The sequence below is a fragment of the Carassius gibelio genome, chromosome B3 (genome assembly GCF_023724105.1).
Source record: "Carassius gibelio isolate Cgi1373 ecotype wild population from Czech Republic chromosome B3, carGib1.2-hapl.c, whole genome shotgun sequence".
NCBI classification, from domain to species: domain Eukaryota; kingdom Metazoa; phylum Chordata; class Actinopteri; order Cypriniformes; family Cyprinidae; genus Carassius; species Carassius gibelio.
In genome coordinates this window covers 970,107-993,090 of record NC_068398.1, presented here as the reverse complement: position 1 = coordinate 993,090, position 22,984 = coordinate 970,107, and the positions used below count along the sequence as shown (strand labels likewise).

The 22,984-nt window shown below is 39.5% G+C and overlaps 2 protein-coding genes across 9 annotated transcripts in view; both read right to left on the bottom strand.

Moving 5' to 3' along the window:
- The window catches only part of fam234b (family with sequence similarity 234 member B), a 76,385-nt gene that overhangs the window by 1,438 nt on the left and 51,963 nt on the right, over positions 1-22,984 (bottom strand). Inside the window, exons 7-11 of one of the 7 annotated variants that reach the window (XM_052550511.1) lie at positions 9,503-9,641; positions 6,938-7,135; positions 1,156-1,234; positions 879-1,040; positions 698-800 (exon numbers count right to left, since the gene is read on the bottom strand). The exons of 2 other annotated variants lie outside the window; for them this stretch is intronic. In XM_052550511.1, coding sequence (XP_052406471.1) covers positions 698-800; positions 879-1,040; positions 1,156-1,234; positions 6,938-7,135; positions 9,503-9,641 — 681 coding nt within the window. The remainder of the gene's footprint in view (positions 1-697; positions 801-878; positions 1,041-1,155; positions 1,235-6,937; positions 7,136-9,502; positions 9,642-22,984) is intronic. 4 more of the 7 variants (XM_052550513.1, XM_052550512.1, XM_052550506.1 and 1 more) reach the window with 4 other exon arrangements.
- The window catches only part of LOC127952177 (E3 ubiquitin-protein ligase TRIM35), a 73,030-nt gene that overhangs the window by 21,953 nt on the left and 28,093 nt on the right, over positions 1-22,984 (bottom strand). The gene's annotated exons all lie outside the window — the stretch shown is intronic.

Below are 22,984 nucleotides of genomic sequence, written 5' to 3'. Positions count from 1 at the left end.
CACACAGACACACATAGACACATAGAGAGACACACACACACACACATACACACACACACACACACACACACACACAGAGACACACACACACACACACACACAGACACACAGACACACAGAGACACACACACACACACACACACACACACAGACGCTTCGTCAAGAGCCTTTCCTTCAGTTTCCAGCGCCCATATATCACACCCTTTCACTTCAGTCAGTAAATACATAAACACAAACAAGCTGTGGAGTTTACTGTCATTCTACATACAGTTACGTAAAAATAATAAAAAATATATATATACAATTAAATATTGTAAAAAAAAAAAGTATTAAATTAGATATAAATCATTTTAAATTTAATCAATTTGGGGGGGAGGTATTTTAAGACATTTATACATTTAAAAATAAATCTTTTTTTAGATTTGACTTATTTTAACTTCTTGCTTCTGTAATCAGTCATATTATAGTAGAAAGAAATTATTGAACAACAATTAGAAATACTTTTCAAAATTCAAAAGAAAATAAATCTGTAAAATCAACAGATTTACGATTATGTAATCAATCCTCTTTTGTAGTTTAGAGAAAGTAAAAATAAATATATATATATTGGGAAACTTTGCAGGCACTCATCACCGATGATCATGTGACCCGGAGGAGAGCTCTGATTGGCCAGTGTGAGTGTGTGGGTGTGGCTCACCGGCGGCACTGAGGATGGTGTCTGTGGTGCTGCTGAGCTCCAGGAGGATTGTGGGATACTTCGGGTGGAGCAGGAAGAGCTTGCGGAGCACCGGCTCTGCCACCTGTGGGACACAAACACAGCCAATGAGACGCTGCTCTGAGCGCATGTGACAGTCATGTGATCTGCAGAGGGGCGTTGCCTTGGAGACGTTCTGCGGCTGTGCCAGCGGATCTCCCGCCCAGAAGAGGAACACCGATTGGCCGGACGCCGTCAGGACTGACGAATCCTCCACCGCCAGACGAGGACACACAAACTCCACCTCCCACAGGCTCCGCCCCCGCACACCATCCACAATCTTCACCTGCGGGTCATGACGAATGAGATGATGAGATGCCACGCCTGCCCAACCGCACAATGAGATAATGAGATGCCACACCCACCCAAACCTCATAATGAGATAATAATGAGATGCACACCTTCCTCACACCATTGGCTGACTGATGAATGAGCAGATCAGAAATGCCGTCGTCATTAAAGTGGCCCGCTGCGGGACGACTGCAAACACACAAACTCAAACTGAGTTTTCAATTCGTTACCTGCTCATGGGATTATTCTTGTTAAATGAATAAAAAAAATAAAATAAATAAATAAAACCATTAAAATAAAAATATTTTTTAAAATATAAAATCACTCTTATGTCAGTATTTAAAATATTACTAAAAACATGCAGAGGGATTACTATAATTTTTTATCAATAGTGCCTGTTGGTGTCGCTGTTGGACAGTGTTTTCTCTACTTCCTGTTGGCCTTCTGTAGCTAATCATAGCTCCATGTAGCTGTTTTTATTTTATATTTTTTCTTTATAATCTTTCTTACTATCACTGTCTGTTTGTTTTGTTTTTTTTAATTGTAAAATATAACTTAATTCACACCATATTTCTGATATTACCGATCAATCTTATCAGATTAACTTTGATCGTTCACTCTTCCGTGACTGCAGCACACCTGCAAAGCGTTAGCACTCGTTAGCTTGTCATTAGCGTTTTCTTTTCTCCTCTCCTCTCCTCTCTCACGCTGCAGTTTTCCACAAGGTCATCAAACAACCGCAGTGAGAATATTTCATCAAGCACGGTGAGTAATGGCTTCTCCTACAATTGTTATTTGCACCTCTTGCCACATGTACAGTTTATCTATCTCTGTCGCTGATGAGGGATTCACATGTGATAAATGCAGGGAAACAGTTAGGCTGACAGAGAAGATTTCAGAATTAGAGACACGCATCCAAACTTTAATTGAGGACAGTAAGAATGTTAGGGCTCTAGATATGGCTTTGGATGCGTCTAGCTCAGGGATTCCTGTACATTGTCCGGTTCCAGCAGAGCCCCTGCAGCAGGGCAACTGGGTGACGGTGAGGCAGCGTAGTCGTGGGTCAAAACACCGCTCTTCTGTTCCGATCAAAACATTAAACAGGTTCTCCCCACTCAGTGATGCACCCACTGAGAAACCTGATGAAAGTGCTCTAGTTATTGGCGATTCTATTGTACGGAACGTGAATATAGAGACACCAGCCACCATAGTCAAATGTTTACCGGGAGCCAGAGCGCCTGACATCTTGGCAAATTTAAAAGTGCTGGCTAATGCTAAACGTAAATACAGTAAGATTGTTATTCATGCCGGCGCTAATGATGTTCGACTTCGCCAGTCGGAGATCACTAAAAATAACTTTAAAGAGGTGTGTGAACTTGCAAGCACGATGTCAGACACTGTAATATGCTCTGGTCCCCTCCCTGCTTACCGTGGTGATGAGATGCATAGCAGATTGTCATCACTCAATGGCTGGATGTCTAAGTGGTGCCCACAGAATAACATAGGTTATATAGACAATTGGACGAGCTTTTGGGGCAGACCTGACCTGTTTAAAAGAGATGGTCTTCATCCCTCCTGGGGTGGCGCCACTCTTCTGTCTAGAAATATGGCAAATAGTCTTAGTGTTTATACTTGACTAACTGGGGCCCAGGTCAGGAAGCAGACAGACTGGCTAAACCGACCGTCTGCTAGCTGCCTCCCGTCACAGAGGTCAGTTAATTCTCAGCACATAGAGACTCTTTCACCTAGATATCACACTATAGAGACTGTGTCTGTTCCCCGAACTAGAAAATACAAAAAACGTCCAAACCAAGTTAAGGTTAACAATTTAATTGAGGTTCAACAAATAAAAAACAAATGCAATATGGATAAACAAATTATAAAGATTGGCTTATTAAATATCAGATCCATTTCTACGAAAACACTTTTTGTAAATAATATGATAACTGATCATAATATAGATGTGCTCTGCTTGACAGAAACCTGGCTAAAACCTGATGATTACATTATTTTAAATGAGTCCACCCCCCAAGATTATTGTTATAAACACGAGCCGCGTCTAAAAGGCAAAGGGGGAGGAGTTGCTTCAATTTATAATAACGTTTTCAGGATTTCTCAGAGGGCAGGCTTCAAGTATAACTCGTTTGAAGTAATGGTGCTTCATATAACATTATCCAGAGAAACCAATGTTAATGATAAATCCCCTGTTATGTTTGTACTGGCTACTGTATACAGGCCACCAGGGCACCATACAGACTTTATTAAAGAGTTTGGTGATTTTACATCTGAGTTAGTTCTGGCTGCAGATAAAGTTTTAATAGTTGGTGATTTTAATATCCATGTCGATAATGAAAAAGATGTATTGGGATCAGCATTTATAGACATTCTGAACTCTATTGGTGTTAGACAACACGTTTCAGGACCTACTCATTGTCGAAATCATACTCTAGATTTAATACTGTCACATGGAATTGATGTTGATAGTGTTGAAATTATTCAGCCAAGTGATGATATCTCAGATCATTATTTAGTTCTGTGTAAACTTCATATAGCCAAAATTGTAAATTCTACTTCTTGTTACAAGTATCGAAGAACCATCACTTCTACCACAAAAGACTGCTTTTTAAGTTATCTTCCAGATGTATCCGAATTCCTTAGCATATCCAAAACCTCAGAACAACTTGATGATGTAACAGAAACTATGGACTCTCTCTTTTCTAGCACTTTAAATACAGTTGCTCCTTTACGCTTAAGAAAGGTTAAGGAAAACAGTTTGACACCATGGTATAATGAGCATACTCGCACCCTAAAGAGAGCAGCCCGAAAAATGGAGCGCAGCTGGAGGAAAACAAAACTAGAGGTATTTCGTATTGCTTGGCGGGAAAGTAGCATATCCTACCGAAAAGCATTAAAAACTGCTAGATCTGATTACTTTTCTTCTCTTTTAGAAGAAAACAAACATAACCCCAGGTATTTATTCAATACAGTGGCTAAATTAACGAAAAATAAAGCCTCAACAAGTGTTGACATTTCCCAACACCACAGCAGTAATGACTTTATGAACTACTTTACTTCTAAAATCGATACTATTAGAGATAAAATTGCAGCCATTCAGCCGTCAGCTACAGTTTCGCATCAGACAGTGCACTATAGACCCCCTGAGGAACAGTTCCACTCATTCTCTACTATAGGAGAGGAAGAATTGTATAAACTTGTTAAATCATCTAAACTTACAACATGTATGTTAGACCCTATACCATCTAAGCTCTTAAAAGAGGTGCTTCCAGAAGTCATAGGTCCTCTTCTGACTATTATTAATTCCTCATTGTTATTAGGACATGTCCCCAAAACCTTCAAACTGGCTGTTATTAAGCCTCTCATAAAAAAGCCACAACTTGACCCCAGAGAACTAGTTAATTATAGACCAATCTCGAATCTCCCTTTTCTGTCCAAGATACTAGAAAAGGTGGTATCCTCACAATTATATTCCTTCTTGGAGAAAAATGGTATATGTGAGGATTTCCAGTCAGGATTTAGACCGTATCATAGTACTGAAACTGCTCTCCTTAGAGTTACAAATGATCTGCTCTTATCATCTGATCGTGGGTGTATCTCTCTATTAGTTTTATTGGATCTTAGTGCTGCGTTTGACACAATTGACCACAACATTCTTTTGCATAGACTTGAACACTTTGTTGGCATCAGTGGAAGTGCATTAGCATGGTTTAAATCGTACTTATATGACCGCCATCAGTTCGTAGCAGTGAATGAAGATGTATCATATCAATCACAAGTGCAGTATGGAGTACCTCAAGGCTCAGTTCTAGGGCCGCTACTCTTCACGCTTTATATGTTACCCTTGGGAGATATCATCAGGAAACATGGTGTTAGCTTTCACTGTTATGCTGATGATACGCAGCTCTATATTTCCTCGCAGCCCGGTGAAACACACCAATTTGAAAAACTAATGGAATGCATAGTCGATATAAAAAATTGGATGACGAGTAATTTCTTACTGCTAAATTCAGAAAAAACAGAGGTGTTAATCATAGGGCCTAAAAACTCTACTTGTAATAACCTAGAACACTGTCTAAGACTTGATGGTTGCTCTGTCAATTCTTCGTCATCAGTTAGGAACCTAGGTGTGCTACTTGATCGCAATCTTTCCTTAGAAAGCCACCTTTCTAGCATTTGTAAAACTGCATTTTTCCATCTCAAAAATATATCTAAATTACGGCCTATGCTCTCAATGTCAAATGCAGAAATGTTAATCCATGCATTTATGACTTCAAGGTTAGACTACTGTAATGCTTTATTGGGTGGTTGTTCTGCACGCTTGGTAAACAAACTACAGCTAGTCCAAAATGCAGCAGCAAGAGTTCTTACTAGAACCAGGAAGTATGACCATATTAGCCCGGTCCTGTCCACACTGCACTGGCTCCCTATCAAACATCGTATAGATTTTAAAATATTGCTTATTACTTATAAAGCCCTGAATGGTTTAGCACCTCAGTATTTGAATGAGCTCCTTTTACATTATACTCCGTTACGTCCGCTACGTTCTCAAAACTCAGGCAATTTGATAATACCTAGAATATCAAAATCAACTGCGGGCGGCAGATCCTTTTCCTATTTGGCGCCTAAACTCTGGAATAACCTACCTAACATTGTTCGGGAGGCAGACACACTCTTGCAGTTTAAATCTAGATTAAAGACCCATCTCTTTAACCTGGCATACACATAACATACTAATATGCTTTTAATATCCAAATCCGTTAAAGGATTTTTAGGCTGCATTAATTAGGTAAACTGGAACCGGAACACTTCACATAACACCGTACTTTCTACATCATTAGAAGAATGGCATCTACGCTAATATTTGTCTGTTTCTCTCTTGTTCCGAGGTCACCGTGGCCACCAGATCCAGTCTGTGTCCAGATCAGAGGGTCACTGCAGTCACCCGGATCCAGTACGTATCCAGACCAGATGGTGGATCAGCACCTAGAAAGGACCTATACTGCCCTGAAAGACAGCGGAGACCAGGACAACTAGAGCCCCAGATACAGATCCCCTGTAAAGACCTTGTCTCAGAGGAGCACCAGGACAAGACCACAGGAAACAGATGATTCTTCTGCACAATCTGACTTTGCTGCAGCCTGGAATTGAACTACTGGTTTTCGTCTGGTCAGAGGAGAACTGGCCCCCCAACTGAGCCTGGTTTCTCCCAAGGTTTTTTTCTCCATTCTGTCACCGATGGAGTTTCGGTTCCTTGCCGCTGTCGCCTCTGGCTTGCTTAGTTGGGGTCACTTCATCTACAGCGATATCGTTGACTTGATTGCAAATTAAAACAGACACTATTTCAACTGAACAGAGATGACATCAATGAATTCAATGATGAACTGCCTTTAACTATCATTTTGCATTATTGAGACACTGTTTTCCAAATGAATGTTGTTCAGTGCTTTGGCGCAATGTATTTTGTTTAAAGCACTATATAAATAAAGGTGATTGATTGATTGATTGATTGATTGATCAATTAAAATATAATAAAAACGAAATAAAAAAATATAAACAGCAAAAAAGTACCAAATATAAATAAAAATGCACAACAAAATTACTAAAGTTTCAACTAAAACTAAAATGGAAAGTGGAAAAGATAAAAAAACTGGACAAAAAATTGCTAAAGCTATAATATTTATAAAAATATAAAAATAAGCAAATACATACAAAGAATTAAAATCTTTAACTAAAATTTAAATGTAATTAGAAAGCATAAAAAGTAATTCCAGTTTGAGCGCCTGCAGGTGTGGAGGTGCTGCTGTGCTGGAGTGTGTCTGTGTGTGTGTGTGTGTGTGTGTGTGTGTGTGTGTGTGTGTGTGTGTGAGTACACACGTGCGCAAGGAGGCGAGGCCGAGGCTCCAGACGGGCCGAGTGTCGCTGGCTCTCAGCACAGACAGACGTCTGCTGGAGTTACTCAGCACAATCCAGTCACTGCGACTGCAGTTCAGCGCTGACACTCCGTCCAGATTCCTGAGACGCTGACATGAGCCCACCACCAGAGAGAGCAGGAAGTCCACCTGCTCAGAGACACTGACACACAGAGAGTCAGACACACACACTTCAGTTCACTGCAGTGAATGAACAGGATCATATTGATCACAAGTGCAGTATGGAGTACCTCAAGGCTCAGTACTAGGACCCTTACTTTTCACGCTTTACATGTTAACCTTGGGAGATATCATCAGGAAACAATGTGTTAGCTTTCACTGTTTGTCACTGATGACACTCAGCTCTATATTTCAAATTTGCTGAAAAACTACATTTGAATTTTGCACTTAAATATTATAATTATTTAAATTATGTTAGAATTTAATAGGTATAATTTTAGCTAGGGGAAAAATGTTTATTAAAGCAAAAAAAAAAAAAAAAAAAACTTGACTACTGATCATATTTACAAGTTGAACGCACATTGAAATTTGACATTCAAAATTTCCTTAAGCCCATAGATTCCTAATAGAGCCTAAGCCTAATAGTATCAATGGTAACTTTGTTTAAATCAATACAGCATAATTGTTTTATGTAATGTAAAGTTATAGATATATTATTAAATATTATAGTACAATTATCAATTATCTCTGTATAGTGATTCAGTTTATGTCACCTTCAAAAATTTAATATAACAAAAATACGATGCACATTCTTAAGTAATCATATTGTAGATGTAGAGTTAAAAAAAGCTGAATTTTATGTAGGAAAGTTAAATTGCCATCATGTTCCAACCAAAGTGACTTGAATGCACCTGACAACGTAATTATGATTTGTCAACTCATAAGTACGAATGTCCCAGGAGGACTTAAACGCAGCGTATCTGTGAAAAAGTTACTTCAACAAAACGGCATCATGTATGAATAGTTTAATATAAAGTGGTGAAAGCCAATATTTTGTCATTTAAAATCATGAGATGCAGTGGGATGGGCAATAAACCCTGTCATAAAGTCTCAAGGCATGTTTTTTTAAAGGTGAACTTACATTAATTTTACATAGCTTTCTAAACCTGTGGCTCTCTTGTGCGAAACGCAAGAGCAAAATATGTGTTCTGTGTGAACGGCTTGGTTTCAGTTTCACCTTAAACAAGATCTTCTCCCCATTGATGTTCTCTTTTTATTAATATTAATATTCTGAATGAACACCGTAGCAGCACCACATCAAGTGGGTTCAACTGGACAGGCTACAAACAGGGTTTCTGTAGGATTATTAGGCTTCAATTTTAGTCTTTTTAAGACTTTTTTTTAAGACCTGCACAAATAAAATGAATACCATATGAGCGGGTAAGGGGAATGTTTATAGTATCATAATAAACTGCAAATTAACTTTTCACAAAAACAAGGTGATGATACATTTCAGCCTTTAAAACATTGTTAAGAAAATATATGAGTCAGAAAATTAAATTTTATATTAATTTAAACAATTATTATTAATTAATTATTATATCAATTAAATAACAAATTAGGGGTATGCAATATTTATAAAAAAACATTTATATCTATTCTGGGATTTTATCGATAACGATAATTAGATGATATTTAGAGTGTGTTATTGTGCTGGTACCATTGACGGCTGACTCCTGAATTTTTTTGATATTCTTCATATTATTTGTGGTCAATTCACAGCGATAATAGAAATTAATTATTTCTATTTTATTCTAAAGGTATGCATGTTTTGAGTCAAATTCTTCTATTTGTGTTGTTACTAAGCAAATTAAATCAACACCAACAGAACTGATCTTTGTTCTGCAGAGGAAACACAGAAGCTGCATTAGAAGTGTTATTTACATCCATCTACACACTGTTTAATGCAGATCAGAGGGACATGAAACACTTTAACCTGCAGTTACAAATGCATGAATAATTGTTTGATATTTTAAACATAAAATATTGAAAAATGAAGTTTGAAATTATAAAAAAAAAATGAAAAGGTACCTTAAATTCAAACCACCAGTAGGCAGCATTAAGCCACTGTTAATTAGTGAGTCTGAACTGAATCATTTAAATGGTTAATTCATTCGGGAACAAAACTGTTCTGGCGCTCAGAGATGCACAACAGCGCTGTGGCTGTGGTCGAAACTATTCTTACTGGAGAACTAGAGCAAAAACAGGAAATATGGTGTCTAAAATGTAATTATCTTAATATTAACTACTTGTTTATTCAACTGTTGTAGGTGTAGGAGTGTTTTGTGCTTGCTTTTCGCGATATACTCATAATATCAAATCGCACATCAATAAATTACAATTACTATAATACACTTCTTATCGATCCACCAGTTCACAATTAAAGCTCTGTGTGTTTTGTGTGATTTCCACATTGGTCTGAACTCTGATGAAATGCTATATGAAATGCTCATATAGTGTGTGTGTGTGTGTGTGTGTGTGTGTGTGTGTGTGTGTGTGTGCAGCACACCTGCTTATGTGAATGAGTGAAGACGAGTTGCTCTTCCTCAGATGCTCCCAGCTGGGCTCCTTCTGACGAACTCGAGACGCTGCCGTCTGACCCGTCGCTCTGCTGTAGATGAGGGAGAGAGAGACGGCCTCCACCGTTCCTGAACACATTTGATTATTTTATTTGGAATGACTGATTAAGAAAACAGCATCCAAATATTCACAAAGAGCCTATTATGTTTCACCTGACAATAAAGACAATGCAAGTTGCAACCACATTCAACAAGTAACGCCGGCCTGATGGCATAAGAACAAATTCATCACCCAAAATATGATGTTGGTTCAACAGACTTTTTACTTTTTGAAGAACACGTTTCTCCCACAGAGAATTTAGGTCGCACATTTGGATTCCAATAATTTTGGAGCAGACTTTCACAATATTATTTAAACAGTTTCGGTCCTTCACTGAAATGTTACCAAACCAACAAATAAAAGAAAAAGTAAGAAGGCTCTCAATATAAGACAAAGAGAGTTTAGAGATGGTTAGAGAGTGTGAACCCTAACCCTAGGGTTGTGGGTTCGAATCTCGGGCCAGCAATACCATGACTGAGGTGTCCTTGAGCAAGACACCGAACCCCCAACTGCTCCCCGGGTGCTGCAGCATAAATGGTTGCCCACAGGAGCCTTTTCTGTATCTCCTCACTGAAAAAAAAAATGATAATAAAATAAAATTTCCTCGAATATGCACATCAAAGGTTGCAGTTTTTCTGATTTTCATCATTCCATGGGTCGTGGTTCTCTTCTGGCAAAAGTCGACATCACCTCCGCTACAAAGTTATGCCTATTCATCCTAGGTGTTGGTGATAGTATAACGTATCGATTATAGTCAAGACGATATTAGACTCATTCTCCTATTAATGTATTTTATTATCATTATTAGGTGGCCTACTATAATTCGGCTACTAAACTGCTCCGTTATTCCATTTCACGCTTGCCCATGCTTGCAAGGATGATTTAAGCCTGTAGGCGGTGAAGAAGTCTCAATCCACAAACAGACGTACATCGTCTGCAGATACAAGGTATTTCATTGCACTTTAACAGGTAATCTGGTATGTGCAATATTTTAAACAAGCCTCACTAACTGAGTTTAATGCCACAGTTATGTTAGAATGCATCTCACTCTTGTTTCTGTGGTGTTGTGTCGGTCTCATCATGAGGCATGTTGTCTAGAGCAAGTACGACCAAATGCATCAGTTTCAACTAAACTTTACTCCAAATATATTTACCTGCTTTGAAGATTATATTTAACATGTTCGTTTACATCCATATTAGGGTTTAATTGTTGAACTTAAATGAAATCCACTATTGTTTTCACCATTGACCTATTTGCAGATCATTTAGATAGATAACTTCCGTGTGCAGATGCGGCAAATTTTTCACAAGACAAGCGAGATGACAGTAGTACCCGATTACATAAATTTTATATTTAACATCAGTTTATCAGTGCATCTGAAAGCATATATTCTTTTAGACTATCGGTAATTCCAAAGGCTCTCTTTCTTTCACCTGAATGGTTTAAAACAGCAAATAGTCATTTTTCAGGCCAATTTTCCAAACAAGTTTCTTTTAGCCCCTTGAGGTTAGCAGTGGAGTCATTCCCGATGCACATGTCCATAAAGCACGCACAGAGATGCGGTTTCAACAAAAAAAACCCATGGTTTATTTATCACAATCTCCGGTTTACTTTCCAAACAAGGTTACAACAAAAAAAAAAACTTATAACAACTTAAAAGCTGTACCATTTGCATGTGATCGAAGAAACTGTTGCTCTCCACCCTATAACTCCATTTTCTCAAACAATGCTGCTTCCCTATTAACACCTGTGTGCCCTAATGGCACATAAGGGAGGAGGAGAAATCCATTCACATGACAAGTTAGTGCAAAATATGAAAAAGTTTCCTCATATTTAAATCATAATGTTTAAATCATATATTTAAGCACAAAATAAATTAGAGTTAATCAAAAATTGAGATATGGCTCCTACATTCTGGCCCCTAATTGTTATTGCCAATGGCAGAACAATTATCATATGCAAAATATACAATGGAGCCAAAACACATAACTGGATACAATCTTGCCATATGTTCAATATATAAAAGCAAGTGTCTTTTCATATTGCATTCTGTTCATCAATATCAGTACATCGTCATAACTATCAATACAATCACCTTGAATCCCCACACAGCCCAAGTCCTAGAATGTACACTCCCAATAAAACAGGGAAACAAATAATTCACTGGGTGCAAATGTGGTGCCAAATTGAAAAGTCCATGTATGTGCAGATTTTGAGTGTATATGTGGTGTAAAGATGAAAGGTCCATGTATGCAAGAATATGTACTGGTGTGTGAGCACGCCATGGTATGTGCAGGTTTGTCAGGATATGTGTGAAAGCGTGCTTATCAAACAGACCATAAAAGGCTGACATTACATTGTCAGTCTCTTAGTCTGAAGGTTCAGATTCTAGGATTAAGCAGAGTTTGGTGATTGGTCTTTGGAGCGTGGTGGTTTTAGTTTTCACCAAAACACTGCGGACGAGTCCTTCAGTCCCTGGCAGGGTCTTTACCACACGACCCAAAGGCCATGAGTTTCTTGGTGCTGTATTGTCTATGATGACTACTACGTCATTAACCTTGAAGTTTCTCTTGGTATTAGTCCACTTCTGACGTTGCTGCATCAAAGAGAGATACTCAGTGGTCCATCTTTTCCAGAAAATATCTGCGAGGTATTGCACTTGTTTCCATCTCTTCCTAATATACAAGTCATCCTTACTGAAAACTCCAGGTGGAAAAAGAGGTTTAGACTTCAACTGCAGAAGGTGATTTGGCGTCAGGGGTTCAAGGTCATTTGGGTCACTTGACACAGTTGTGATGGGACGGTCATTGAGAATGCATTCAACTTCACACAGAACTGTTTGTAACCTATCATCGTCCAGTGTTTGTTGTTTTAGCACTGAAAGCAGCGTTTTTTTTATCAGCTTGATTAGTCTCTCCCAGACTCCTCCAAAGTGAGCTGCATATGGTGGATTAAATATCCACTTAACATGATTGCTTAGCAAAGCATCTTGAACTTTCTGATGGTCTATTTGTTTCAATGCGGACTTTAATTCCTTTTGTGCGCATACAAAATTGGTGCCACAGTCCGTCCTGATGGTCAGGACTGGTCCTCTTCGACATAGAAACCGCCGAATAACATTAATACAAGATTCTGAGTCTAGTGTACTTGCTATTTCAAGATGAACGGCTCGGCTTGTCAGATAGGTGAATATGACTCCCCATCTTTTCACATGAGAGCGGCCTCTTTTAACTTCTATTGGTCCGAAATAGTCAATACCCACATGTGAAAAAGGTGGTAGATCAGGAACAACACGATCCTCTGGTAGGTCGGCCATTTTCTGTTCTCCAGCTTTGGCCTGCATTCGTCTACAAAAGACACATGATTTTATTATCTTCCTAGCAGAAGAATTAGCAGAAGGTAGCCAGAACTTCTGACCCAATTTTGAGAGCATGTGACCTCGTCCTGAGTGCCCAACTTTGTGATGGATATCACGCAGGATCAGTTTAGAGACATGTGAATCTTTCGGCAGAATAATTGGGTTCTTTAGACTCACCGGCAAAGCAGCTTTATTCTGTTTCCCTCCAACCCTCAAGATGCCCTCAACCATTACTGGATTCAGTTTGTATATGGAGCTGTCTGATTTAATATATTTGCCTTTTCTCAAACGTTGAAGCTCTGAATCAAAGTAACGCTGTTGTTCATAGTGAATGATTGCCTTTTCAGCTTCATCCAAATTTTCCGGGGTTAATCCTTGTTGCTCAACTTTCCATTTTGTACCATTAAGAGCTTTGTCTTTCTGAATTCAAAGCATTAGAAGACTTTTAAGCCTTAGCCACCATGCAATAGCTCTCAGCAGTTTGCTCCACGAAGACTAATACTCAATTATTCTGGCAGTTGCGTTGTTCTGTAGGTTCAAGCAATTAATAGTAATCTCTCTTTTTACCTATATGTCCCCCGTTGAGATGTAATTAAGATCTTCTGGTGCTTTGGGCCATTCAGAACTTTCTTTCATCAAGAAGTGAGGTCCGTACAACCATCTAGTGGAATTCAAGAGGGATTCTATTTGTAATCCACGTGAGGCATCATCTGCTGGGTTATCTCCGGAATATACATACCTCCACTGACATACCTGTGAGAGGTTGTGTATCACTGCAATTCTGTTGGCAACATAAGTGTGGAATCGTTTTGTTTGGTTATGGATATACTTCAGTACTACTGTACTGTCTGTCCAAAAGGTGGAATCTTTAAGTTCCATATGAAGTTCCTTTTGCAACATTCTGTCCACTTTTACAGCAAGTGTTGCCGCTGCAAGCTCAAGTCTTGGAACAGTCATCCGTTTCAGGGGTACTACTCTGGCTTTTCCCAGTACAAAGGTAACCTGAGCATTATTGCTGCTGTCAGTAAGTTTGAGATAGCTTACGGTCCCATAACCAGTCTCACTTGCGTCGCAAAAGTGATGCAGTTCAGCAGCCTTTATTATACCAAAATTCTCAGGCTTCATGCACCTGTCCACTTCAAATCTGCTAAGCTGGTCTACCTCAGTAAGCCATCTTTGCCAAGATTTTATCATTCCAGTCGGGATCATTTCATCCCACCCACACTTTTCATGACAGAGCCTTTGCAGGATTTGTTTTGCCTTGAGAACAAAGGGGGATAAGAAACCTAGTTGGTCATAGATGGAGCTGACTATAGAAAGGATTGTTCTTCTTGTGGGAGTTTGGTTCTTAACAGCTACCCGAAAGGTAAGGACATCCTTTAGGATATCCCACTGGATTCCAAGTGCCCTCTTAAGCAAAGTTTCTTCACGAGCTAGGTCAAGCTGTTTCACAAGAGGGGCTCTGTAGCATTGTGGAATGGTTTCAAGGACTTCACAGCTGTTGCTCACCCACTTATTCAAAGTAAATCCTCCAAGGGTGCACGCTTCCCTGAGGTCTTTAGTGAGCTTGATTGCTTCATTCACAGAGGCCACAGACTTGAGACAATCATCGACATAAAAACTATGCTCAATTGTGTCGATGACTTGTGAGCTGTACTGGTCAGAATGATCAGTTCCTATTTGCTTTAATCAATCAATCAATCAATCAATCACCTTTATTTATATAGTGCTTTAAACAAAATACATTGCGTCAAAGCACTGAACAACATTAATTTGGAAAACAGTGTCTCAATAATGCAAAATGATAGTTAAAGGCAGTTCATCATTGAATTCAGTTATGAGTCCTTGAATATTTTGCTTTAAAGCAAAATTAGCAATGCTGGGCGATGATACTGCACCAAAAAGATGAACATTCATCCTATAAACTTCCAATGGCTGGTCAACATCCCCTTGCAGCCACCACAGAAATCTAAGAAAGTCACGTTGATCATTTTGAACTCGTACTTGATAGTACATGGCTTCAATGTCTGCCATTATTGCAATTCTTTCATGTCGGAATCTAAGTAAAACACCAAGAAGTGGGTTAGTCAGGTCAGGACCTTGGAGAAGTTTGGAGTTAAGAGATTCACCTTTGTATGAACATGAACAATCAAAAACAACACGAAGTTTGGCTTTCTGCTTGTGGTACACACCATGATGTGGTATATACCATACACGACCATCACTCCTTTGCAATTGCTCTTGTGGCACCTTTTTGGCATATTTCTTTGTCAGCACATCCTCCATGAATGCTTTGTACTCGTTTGCGTAAGCAGGATCCTTCTTGAATCTTTTAGCGAGGTTTAACGTGCGCTGAGCTGCCATTTCATAATTGTTTGGCAAGGTTGCATCTGTATCACGAAAGGGTAGCGGCAAGTGGTAGTGCCCTTTTTTGAGCTCTACTGAAGAGGTTACTATGCTAATGAATGTTTTGTCTTCAACTGACATTTCTCTTTTCTCCTCATAATCCTTTTCAGGAAAGTCGTAATTGTACTGCCTAATAAGCAGATTCTCAAGTTTCTCAATAGAGATGCGATTAACGGTCACTGACATTGATCCATTTTCATTCCTAGGTGAACAAGAATTAAGTGGACCATTAACCACCCATCCTAGCACAGTCTTGACCGCATATGATCCGTTTCCTTGGCTGTTCACTATTTGCCACGGTTCCATAGCTTTTGGAACATTAATCCCAATCAAGATTTCAATGTCAGCATTGATTCGTTCCAATTTGATGACTTCCCTGAGATAGGACCATTTTTCAAGATCATGGTGGGTACACAGATTCTCTTTTGACACAGGAATCTTAGGTTGAGTATACACTTTAGGAAGATCTATGTATACATTTCCATTTAAACTGCCTACTTCTAGTCCTGTGAGCTCAAAACTCTTAACAGGTCTTTCCTGCCCCATTGTTCGCAGAAGAATTTCAGTTCTGCGTCCTCTGACATTCAGCTGATTCATAAGATTCTCAGTGCAGAACGTTGCTGAACTGCCTGGATCAAGAAAGGCATAGGTTTTAATAGTCTTACTGCCTTTGGCAACTTTAATTTGAACTGGTACGATAGATAGTGCATATTACCTACTGGCCCCTGTTACCTGATCCGCTGATACCAAGGCACTATTGACTGGCATTTCTTTTATTTCTGTACAGGTTGGCGATGACTGCAGCTTCGAATTCTCATTGTCAATATGGAGCAATGTAGGATGTTCCGCTGACATATTTGGCAAACTAGTCTCTTATTACAATCTTTGCTCATGTGAGCCTTTTTTAAGCATCCGAAACAGTGACCATTCCTTTTAAGGTATTCAACCTTTTTGGCCTGTGATTCTGATTTTAATGCTGTGCAGTCAGTTAGTGCATGTTTACCTTGGCAAAAACTGCATGAGGTCGAAACAGCGGCATGGGTGTTAGTTTTCGTTGCACTTTAGATGCCTCTTTGATTGTCTGTTCATCCGCTCGTGTCACTGAAGTAACAAAGCTACTGCCCCTTCTTGGCATTCTCCAGGTATTTGTTTTGGGTTTTGAAATAGTAGCTTTAACTGGAGTAGGATCTCTGATATCTCCAAAGACTGGATGAAGTAAAATATCAGTCTGAGTTTCCATGAACTCTACAAGATGTCTAAATCCAATACGAGTATTCTTTCTTTGTAATAGCTCATAAGTTACAGTTCGCCACCTTTCACGGAGCTTGAATGGGAGTTTAGATACAACCAATTTCAAATTTGATGCTACGTTCAATTCATCCATATATTCTAGATCTTGCTTAGATCTTGCTTGTTATGTCCTTTAAAATATGCTATGCGTCTGTGAACTCTTTGTATGTGTTTTTCTTTTTCTGCTCGTTTGTGTAGATGTGTTTGTGTTCCAGGTGGATGTGGCCTCTGTTAACCAGCTGAAGATGTTGATTGGTCCAACTATACACATGAACCAGATATGAGGACCGCCCCAAACACTCTTCTAGGCCTTTTGAGCCTTGTTGACTGCTTTCTGGTTTCGTTAGCATTCTAAAGTTTTGTATGCTATTGTTTGTATCTTTGTCGTTTGGTAGTGAGTGTTATATCAGAGAGATATAATTCTGTGTAGTAAATCTGTTAAGTGTCTGTCATTGTTAGTTCATATGCTGGATCTCCTGTTTCTCTGAACATTGCCTGTTTTTGACTACGATTTGGATTCTGATTCTGCTTTGTGTACGCCTGGAAACTTTTGTAAATAACTTTGTAAATATTTCTGTTAATTATATTTTGCCACACTAAGGGATGTAGGGGGTTAGACGCCATTTTATTTATATGTATCTTTTTCTCACTTTGTTTATGGTTAAGGGAGGTAGGTAAGTTGGTCTGTATTTTTGTTTTCTTTATTTCCATTTGAGGTTATTTAGTTTCAAAGCAAAGTTTGTTTTGTTTGTTGTTTTGGCCTTGTCTACCCCTGAAAAGATTCCCGTTAAAAGAAAATAAAATAGCTTTCTTTGGCATCTTTCTGGTGTGAAGTCTTTTCTGTTATGGCTATCCCCTAGAGGTCGTAACAATAACATTGCAACATTCCCTAAGGTACAGAGCATAGGCTTGAAGTGATTTTCCATCATCAGCTTTAATAGCAGTCCAATTCAGCACCTTTTCCACATAGGCATTTGCAATTTTAATTTCATCACCAAAATGTTTCTTTAAGAGCTTCTGAGCCTCAGTGTATCCTCTGTGAGGGTCCATGTGGAGACAACTATGAACAAGATCTCTGGCTCGACCAGCAGTGAACTGTTCAAGAAAGTAGACTCTGTCCTGACTACTGCTCGTCTTGTCCTCAATCAGATATTTAAAGGCATGAATAAAAGACTGATAAGACAGTGGATCTCCATCAAAAACAGGCACCTCTCGCTTATGCAATAGAGAAAGATTTTGCTGTCTAATCATACGATCGGTAATTTCCTTTTGCTTCTGAATCATTAAGCTTAAATTCTTATGTGAATCATTACTGGTCTCTGATCCTATGCTAGATGAACTACTTGCAGCTCGAGGGTTACTTTGCACATGGCTAACTACCCTCTGAAGTGGGGTCTTAGGTAATGTGGACACAGGAGCAAATTCTAATGCAGAGGTTTCAGTGAATGTGGCTTCAACATTATCTTCCTTATTTTCCTCATAATATTCATTCATACCATCACCTGGCGTTTCAGCATCATATTTCAGCACTTTGATCTTTGCATCTGCCGCAGCTATTTTTGTTTGGAATTCAGCCATTTCAATTTTCGATTTTATAATGGCTTCTTCCATCTGTAAAGCTTGTATATCAGGCAGAGTTTTTGCACGTGCCTCCAAAGAAGCCTTCTCAGCAGCAGCTATTTTAGCTGCAGAAGAAGCTTTTGATGATGTTGACCTCTTAGACACACCAGACACGTTAGAAATGCTGTCCTTTGGTTCGACTGATGTTTGTATACTTTGCTCCTTTTTCCATATTGCCACTTCCTTAATAAAGTAATCAAAATTGAGCATTCTAGGCTCATACCAATCAGCATGATCATCTTCCTTTTCTTCTCCTACTAAAAGTTCTTGCACTGCCTTATGCACGTTTTGGAAGTCACTGATAAAAAGTAATAATGTCGCCATGAAATCATCTACATGTTCAACATTTCCACCCTCAACCAAAAGAGCTTTAATTTCATTCATTTTCCTTGTGCACACTCCTAATTTGCCTCTTCGCGATGCAATGCGTGATTTTAAAAGCTTTTCGGCCTCATCGGCCGTCTTAACATCCTCATCAGCCATTTTATCAGCTGTTTCTCCTAACGTTTTGAAACTCACATTATACACGTTTGACAATTATTTTTCCCTGTTGTTCAGGTTAGATACCCATTTATGCACTTATGTTTACTCAAACAATTATATGAGCTTGAATTCAATTACTAGTTGTTTGTTTGTATTGAATCTTGTACTCACAGCTCTTACATCCATTCATCAAATCACATCCTTCCACTTCAACAGCAACTCTTCCAAGTTTCGTGAGGAGTCAATCCATCGTGCAGTCCTTTGAATTTCATCAATCTTTTGTGCAAGTTTCTTCGATATTTGTTCAGGCCAATTTTCCAAACAAGTTTCTTTTAGCCCCTTGAGGTTAGCAGTGGTGTCATTCCCGATGCACATGACCATAAAGCACGCACAGTGATGCGGTTTCAACAAAAAAAACCCATGGTTTATTTATCACAATCTCCGGTTTACTTTCCAAACAAGGTTACAACAAAAAAAAAACTTATAACAACTTAAAAGCTGTACCATTTGCATGTGATCGAAGAAACTGTTGCTCTCCACCCTCTAACTCCATTTTCTCAAACAATGCTGCTTCCCTATTAACACCTGTGTTCCCTAATGGCACATAAGGGAGGAGGAGCAAATCCATTCACATGACAAGTTAGTGCAAAATATGAAAAAGTTTCCTCATATTTAAATCATAATGTTTAAATCATATATTTAAGCACAAAATAAATTAGAGTTAATCAAAAATTGAGATATGGCTCCTACAGTAATGCCATGTCAAGAACAGAGTCTCTCTCTTACTCCACCCAAGCACGATTACATTGTCGATACGTATCGTCGATCTCACGCGCTGACAAGATGATGATTGACAATGACCATATCGATGATTCATGGCACTTATTTGGGGTACATTGGCACAGGAAATTCATTTTATTTTTTGTACACTTAATTTTTTTAATACAATGACTGCACCAAGATTTTCTGACTTGATATCGGAAGCAGCTCATTGGATTTGTTAAACAATTATGCAAGTAATCCTCATAGCGTCTACCCTTTAGACAACCAAATTGTTCTTAGTATTGAACCCCTGTCAGGCACTGCAAGAGTCCTCCCGGTTGAGTCAACCTTTGCCTTTTCCATTCCAAAAAAATTAATAAATAAAAAACAAAAATACCCTCCTTCACTGTCTGGCCAAATACTGGCCATACAACTTTTCCTTTCCGTCTTACGTTCGGAGAGGCTTTCCCGTTTGATGCCGTGAGTATTTACCTCCCATCAGACGTCAGTGAGAGCCTCCCGTCTAGACCACATTACTTTTTCCTTTCTACAGTCGGCGAGGCTTACCCATTCGAATGGGTAAGCCTCATCGACTGTAGAAAGGAAAAAGTAATGTGGTCTAGACGGGAGGCTCTCACCATCAGATGTTGGTAAGAGTCTCACGGCTAGACAACTTTTTTCATCCTTTGGTCAAAAAAGGCTAACCCATTCGATGCCGTCAGTATTGAGCTCCCACGGGATGCTGGCATGAGCCTCCAGGCCACACACCCTTACCTTTTCCTCCTACAGTCAGCGAGGCTTACCCGTTTGATGCCTTGAGTATTGCGCTCCCATCGGATGCCGGTGAGAGCCTCCGGGCTAGACAACCTTACCTTTTCCTTTCTACGGTCGGCGAGGCTTACCCGTTCGGTGCCTTGAGTATTGAGCTCCCATCAGACATCGGCGAGAGTCTCACGGCCACCTAACTTTTCGTTCCCATTTGTTGGGGGGGCGGTGCTTGCTGTACAACAGCAAGAGTCTCCACCTCCCGCCAAACTCTGTCCAAATCTTTTCCCCCCGCCTGGTGAGACTTACCCGTTCGATGTTCTGTGTCCTGATCTCCCATCGGATGCTGCGAGAGGCCATGCAGTCGGGTTTTCCTCTTCCCGCTTTCCCCCAACGGCGAGGCTTACCCGTCTGATGCCGTTGAGTATTGTGCTTGTGTAAGATGTCGGCGAGAGTGCTCCCGGTTGGGTTTTCTTTTCTTGCTGCCCACAAACAGGTCTTATCCATCTGATGCCGTGAGTATTGATCTCCCGTCGGGTGTTGCAAGAGTCCTCTTTGTCGGCAGCCCAAAGCCTGTTTATCTGCTCAACTGAGAGGACCTACACATCCGTCGTCCTGAGTCTTGATCTCCAGTCAGAGGCTTCATGGGTCCTCTCGGTCAGTTATCTGTCCTGGTTGCCCACTGACTAGCAGGGGCTCATCAGCCAGTAGGGCCCGTACGCCAACACCGTGACCTATTCCAGTCGAGGCAACTCGGGCCCTCCTGGTCGAGCTATCCAATCACGCTGCTCCTCCGTTATCGGCCAGTAAGGCTCATCCGTTCCAATGCAGTGAGGTGCTCCGGTTGTGCAACGGCTCGAGCCCTCCTGACCGGGCGCCCCAAATCACATAGTCCGATACAAGCAGCCGGTAGGGCCTATCTCTCCAAATAGGTAAAGTTGCTCCCACTGGAGTACATAGGCTCTTCCGACCTGCCAACCAGCTGACTTTCTAAATATCAGCCCCCTCCAGATCTCAACGCTATTGAGGGGGGGTCCTTAGTCTGGCGGCTGTCCTTTCCGCTATTGCTTTTTGGGGGGTACTCTAAGTTCGGGCCATTCCCGAGCTCGGAACCCCTTACCTGGACAGCACGCCAAATATGCATTATAATACTTCAGCTAATTATTTGTAAGTGTGAACTTGTGAACTCTTCTGAAGTGTGCTGTGTGCTGCCCCTAGAGGACGTTATTACAATCACTTCGACTGATTTTGAAATTAAAACGCTTTATAAATTAATTTAAAACACATAGTTTTCTCTCTCAGGCAATCTAAAAGCTGTGTGTTTGTAACTGGCTACAAGAAGAACGATTTCAAAGTGATTCAAGACACAGAATACTAGTAGAAAACAAGCTATGTTGAAACGAAGGCATCAATTCTATAAAATTTAATGAAATCTCAATTAAATAAAAATTATAGAGTGTGTGTTTTGTTACTGCCTCCGAAAACAACATTTTCATGCATGTTTTACGGTCTCATTTAATTTAGGATAACTGCTATTGAATCAAATGTAATCAGTTTTATTTTAAAATCCTATGAGAATAAATCATCCGTTCTATCTCAGCTCTGAAGGCTGTGTGTAGTTACTGGAGTCTAGAAGATTATCCAGATATTAGTTTCAGAAACAGAATGTAGAGTGTTCTTCCTAAAATCATAATTAGATCGGTCTCCACTCCTGTAGGAGGCAGTATATCTCAAAGGTGCAAACAATGCACATATAAATGGAGATGTTAGAAGAATTGATGATTGTTTCACACATGTTCTTGAGAGTTGGCACATTAGTTCTCAAGCAGAATAAAGGACAGGTTGATTATTGCTGTTTAGCGTTTGTATTAATCTATGATGTGTCCCTGTTTGCCTACTTTTAATTTAAAAAATAAATTAAAAGCGATACGTGGACCAAGGTGTCTGAGATTGTTCATTTTAAGTAAAGGATCCTAATATTTCGTCCACAACAATATTTAATGAGGTTATTATTAACTCCTTGTGGTTAGTCTGCACGAGATCAACAAGCTTGTTTGCTTTGCGGCCGCTTTAAATACAAAATAAGCATTCGATCTACGTCAGAGCGTCTGAGCGCTCACAAATCTTTCTGCAGCGTCGTGAGCAGAGCGGCAAGAGCGATTTTTGACGCTCTAGACGCCGGCGGTGTGAACGCACAGTTAGGCTTCAGCTATGGCTGTAGTGTTGTTGTGAAAGTAGGGGCGGAGCATAGAGACTATGCAGTTTCTCGTTTGTTACTTTAGAGTAGAGCAATTCACCTTATTGAGGCATACTGCCCCCATCTGTTATGGAATGTGGAGTATGACTTGATTTTTTTTGCCAAACATTACAGATGGCACCTTTAACATATATTTGATCATTATTTGCCACTGAATGAAAAGATTGCTAAACTTACTCCACTAAAAGGAAATGTAGTCATGATCTTGTGTGATTAAACTATTTTTCATTACAAGTTACAATAGTCTTGAGTTGTGAAATGATGATTATGTGTAAAGTAAATGTCTAATGAAAGCATGACCAGACAGACAGAGGGGTGAAAACAAAAAATGAATAAATAAAATATATACAAATAATACAAATATTCTGATATAAATATACGAACATACGAATCTTAAACTGAATACATCATTAAAAAGGTTATTTATAAC